The following is a 4,803-nucleotide window of genomic DNA, read 5'->3' as shown; positions in this document are numbered from 1 at the left end:
TGCCTGGCTGCCGGCCGCCATCTTGGTTGACAGTTAATTTGCATATACTCACTGATTAGCCAATGAAAAGGGTAGTGGTCGTACGCTAATTACCATGTTTCTCTTTTATTAGTGTAGATAATCTCTTAGTTTTTAAAATAATTATTCTCAGTTGTTAGCTCTTTGTATTTTTGTTTTACCATTTAAAAATATTTAAAATAAAATAGTGATGAAATATGTTTTTCAGTGTTATCACGATTGATATAAGTATGGACATTGAAGACTCTTATTTTTAAGAGGAATTACAGTTAAATTAAAATCATACAGCATTAATTTGAAAACAAATGTATAAGATTTCCACATTTGGGGAGATTTAAATAAAGCTGCAATTCATAGAGCCTATAAAAATAGTTTGTGTGTGTGTGTGTATGTGTGTGTAAGCATGTCACCACTAAGGGGCAGCCTTGTCATATTTTATTTTTCTCTTTTCTGTGCTAGAAGGTTTATTTACTCCCAGAAAAGAAGCACAGAATTCCCAAACGATATTTAAGATGCATGAGAGGTATTAAAAATGTGACCAGAAAAAAAAACACTTTAGAAAAATGAAAAATTCCTTTTTTCCCCCTCTCTTTTCACTCACTATAGGTGAATTAGATGTTTTAAGATGATTAGTTTGCAGTTATTTATAGTAACATGCTGCCTGGATTTTTGCCTTCTTGAGGCAGCAGAGTAGTACCAGCATATTTAGGTGTGCAAAATTTACAAGTGGTAGCTAATCTTAATGTATAAATATATTTCCATATAGGAGACTGTATCTTTTTAAAAAATCCTCACCTGAAAATATATTTATTGATTTGAGAGAGAGAGAGAGACAGAAAGAGAGAGAGATAGACATCGATATGAGAGAGAAATTTCCATTGGTTGCCTCTAGTATGTGCCCCGACTGGGGACCGAACCTGCAACCTAGATATGTGCCCTGACTTGGAATTGAACCCACAACCTTTTGGTGAATGGGAGGATGCTACAATCAACTGAGCCACCGGGCCAGGGCAGAAGACTATCTTTGAAGTCATCTTTTAATCACTTGTTGCCGTGAAACATGTCCAGGTCTTGTCACTGCACTTATTTGCAGCCTTGGAGGTGACACAGACCCTGACTCAGTGGCACATTGGGCTCAACGTAGTCAGAGTTGGCCCCAAATGCTGCCACCTGCCAAGTAAGATCCACCTTGACTGAAGCTGTTGAGTGTTTTTTTAAAAGAAAAGAATCTGTAGGTGACTTGAAAAGTTCATCAAATATTTGGTGTTCTAAATTGAAAATCAGAATTATTTGGTGATGTATAAATATTTTGAGATGATTCTGAATATCATATTTACTGTGATTTAGTACCAATAGATGCCATTTAATTTCACATTTTTAGATCTTCATGGTGGTTATTTATGTTTGCCTTATTTTTTAAAAAAGTATATTTTTATTGATTTCAGAGAGGAAGGGGGAGGGAGAGAAAGAGAAACATCAATGATGAGAGAGAATCATCGATTGGCTGCCTCCTGCACGCCCCCTACTGGGGATAGAGCCCGAAACCCGGGCATGCGCCCTGACTGGGTCTCCAACCGTGACCTCCTGGTTCAGAGATTGACATTCAATCACTGAGTCACAGCAGCCAGGCAGGCTTACCTTATTTTTAATTCTTATTTATTTTTTGGCCAGATGAGGTCATGACTGCCATATGCCAAAATATTAGATTAATTCTATTAATTTGAAATTATAAAAGGTAATTTGAAATGTGAAACAAGAAGTTCAATTAGTACTTTGTTCTATGTTTCAGTTAGCAAGACTTACTTTAGTATTTTTTAAATGATAAGCCTCATGTCAAAATACATAGCATAATGGAATATTGTATGTATGCCATTCATTAAGGCTGGTGGTGGTGTGGAAGATCGATACATAGGGCATTTTGTAGAAGGTTGTGAATTGTAATAACTATTATACATAATCTCAAAGTCTAAGGAAAGATGCTAATTCTGGGGAAAAAATGCTAACATTGTTTTGTTTTGTGAATCGTAGCTGACTTTGGCCTGGCAAAGCAAAAACAAGAGAACAGTAAACTCACATCTGTTGTTGGAACAATTCTGTATTCCTGGTAAGCACAATTATTTTATGGCTCTCAAACATCAGACTTAACTAGTTTGGGCTTTCATTCCTCTTCTTGGCTCACAAAGGAAAGACAACTTTAGGAAAAGAAGCTTATTTAGTAAGTTTTCCCCAATTACCCAAGTAATACACATGTATAGAATTATATATCACTCTATGTGTTTAAAACAATGCTAACAAAGTACTGTTCCTCTATTCCTTGTGGGGACTCTTTTATTACTTACTTAGGTATCCCACCATCTGGCAAATAATAGGTGCTTAATAAATTTATTGTGTGAACGAATAAATGATGACATACATACTTAGACATATATTTACAAGGTTGGTTGTTTCTTGAGTATAAATGAGTGTTTATATTTTGATGAATTGAGACACTTGTAGCTTCTTAGCATGATCTGAGGATTTATTTGCAATTCATTAATTATTTTGAAGTAAGGATCTTCTTTTGCCTATTACACATCATTTGTCTGAATCTGTTGAAATTAGTAAATGGATGTGATAGTCAGTAGACATACAGATTTCAAGAAAATATTCTGAAATATTATTCGTCAGGTCAAGTAATCAAGACACTTCCATCTTCTTTTAAATCTAGTCTATTGTTGTGCATTTGAGTCCTGGGGGTAGAATTCAGAACGAATCTTTTCAAGGGAGGATGGATATTATCTATAAATAAGTGTCATTTAAAACTCTGCCCCTGTGTCTGGACAGGTTCCACAGGGGAGTCTCATGCCTATACTGCCTACCCCTGGCCCATGCCTGACATTGCAGGAAGCCTCTTCCTCCAGGTGCAGGTGGCAATGTCCCTCTAGCACCGTCTCTAAAGAAAGCTTAGCATTGCACTTACTTTAAAGGAGAAATGTTTAAAGGAATTCCATCGTTTATTGAAGGGTGCGTTAGGATCTAAGAAGCATTAAATTGATAACTGACACAGTAAGTAGCTCCGGGGTTGACCAGCACACCCAGCACGGGGCACCAGTAGAATACGGCTGCTCCACTGCACGGCCTGGTCAATGCCTTGACTCCTCCCACACAGTAGGTGTTCTATTTCTCTGTGCCTTCAGCGTTGGTACATCTCAGGAGTGTCTTTTTGAATTGTGAAAACAAAATCATCCTTCAGTTCAATTCTGAATGGACTCAGCATAATTAGGGGAGAGCAGGAGCTGTGGTTTGATTGGGTTTCGATTTATGTTGAGATATTGGGAGACCTGGAATTTTCCTCTTGGCATTGTAGCCACTGGGTATCTCTCAGCCTGACAGTCACCTAATGGAAGCGCTTTTTTTTTTTTTTTAAAGCTTTGCGGAATTAAACTGGGAAAGGGAAGGGAAGGGAAGGGAAGGGAAGGGAAGGGAAGAGAGACGTGCGTGTTTATCATCTTACCTGTCCCTTATGTAGACATCCCAGCGCTTACTTGTTGTGAGTAGATGACTTAAATCCTTTTCCATGTGATATGGTAGGAGCCTTCATCAGGGGCATTGTCCCCAGGGACAATGCAGAAAGCCAGGGCAGAGCAGAAACATGGCATGCATGAGGGGAAGGCCCATGGCGCTGGGGTGGGCACCCCACTGTTCTGTGTAATGGTCATGCCATGTTCTGTGTAGTATGTAAGCATTTTGCAAAGGGATCTATAGCTTCCTCCCTTTCAGATGTTATGACAGAACTTGCTTGGAAGTGAGTCTGACTGACTAATAAAATAATAACAGGTTACACGTGAAGAACAGAGATAACAACAGTGATGTGGGTAAACGGGAAGAGGAAAGAGTTGGGGAAGTCAGAGGATATAAACAGTGGGGAAATAGGGAGGCAGATCACCATGACAGAGGCCGTCTTCTCACTGTGTCCTCACATGTTGAGAGGACAAGAGAGCTTTCTGGGATTTCTTTTGAAAAGGCACTAATCTTACGTGTAATGGTCATGCCATGTTCTGTGTAGTATGTAAGCATTTTGCAAAGGGATCTATAGCTTCCTCCCTTTCAGATGTTATGACAGAACTTGCTTGGAAGTGAGTCTGACTGACTAATAAAATAATAACAGGTTACACGTGAAGAACAGAGATAACAACAGTGATGTGGGTAAACAGGAAGAGGAAAGAGTTGGGGAAGCCAGAGGATGTAAACAGTGGGGAAATAGGGAGGCAGATCACCATGTCAGAGGCCATCTTCTCACTGTGTTCTCACATGTTAGAAGGGACAGAGAGCTTTCTGGGATTTCTTTTGACAAGGCACTAATCTTACTCATGGGGGCTCTGCCTTCATGACCTGATCATCTTCCTAACTCCATCACCTTGGAGGTTAGGATCACAACATACCAATTTTGGGGGAACACAAATATTTAGTCCATAATAGTGGTCTTTATATTTATAACTACCTCATGGGGGCTCTGCCTTCATGACCTGATCATCTTCCAAAGGCCCTCCTCCTAACTCCATCACCTTGGAGGTTAGGACCACAACATACCAATTTTGGGGAAACACAAACATTTAGTCCATAATAGTGGTCTTTATATTTATAACTAGAGGCCCGGTGCATGAAATTCATGCACAGGGGGCGGGTGTCCCTCAGCCCAGCCTGCGCCCTCTTGCAGTCCAGGACCCCTCGCTCCTTACCGCCTGCCTGCTCGCTGCTCCTTACCACTCAGCTTGCTGCTCCTTAGTGCTGCCTCTGCCGTGGAGA

The 4,803-nt window shown here is 39.9% G+C and overlaps 1 protein-coding gene across 1 annotated transcript in view; it reads left to right on the top strand.

The window, feature by feature from the left end:
• NEK10 (NIMA-related kinase 10) overlaps positions 1-4,803 on the top strand; it is a 143,971-nt gene that overhangs the window by 67,616 nt on the left and 71,552 nt on the right. The window contains exon 23 of the mRNA XM_014549224.1: positions 2,047-2,122. Coding sequence (XP_014404710.1) covers positions 2,047-2,122 — 76 coding nt within the window. The remainder of the gene's footprint in view (positions 1-2,046; positions 2,123-4,803) is intronic.

This window comes from Myotis brandtii, unplaced genomic scaffold (assembly GCF_000412655.1).
Source record: "Myotis brandtii unplaced genomic scaffold, ASM41265v1 scaffold54, whole genome shotgun sequence".
Lineage (NCBI taxonomy): Eukaryota > Metazoa > Chordata > Mammalia > Chiroptera > Vespertilionidae > Myotis > Myotis brandtii.
The sequence above is the reverse complement of the archived record's forward strand: the minus strand, read 5'-3'. Positions and strand labels throughout refer to the sequence as shown.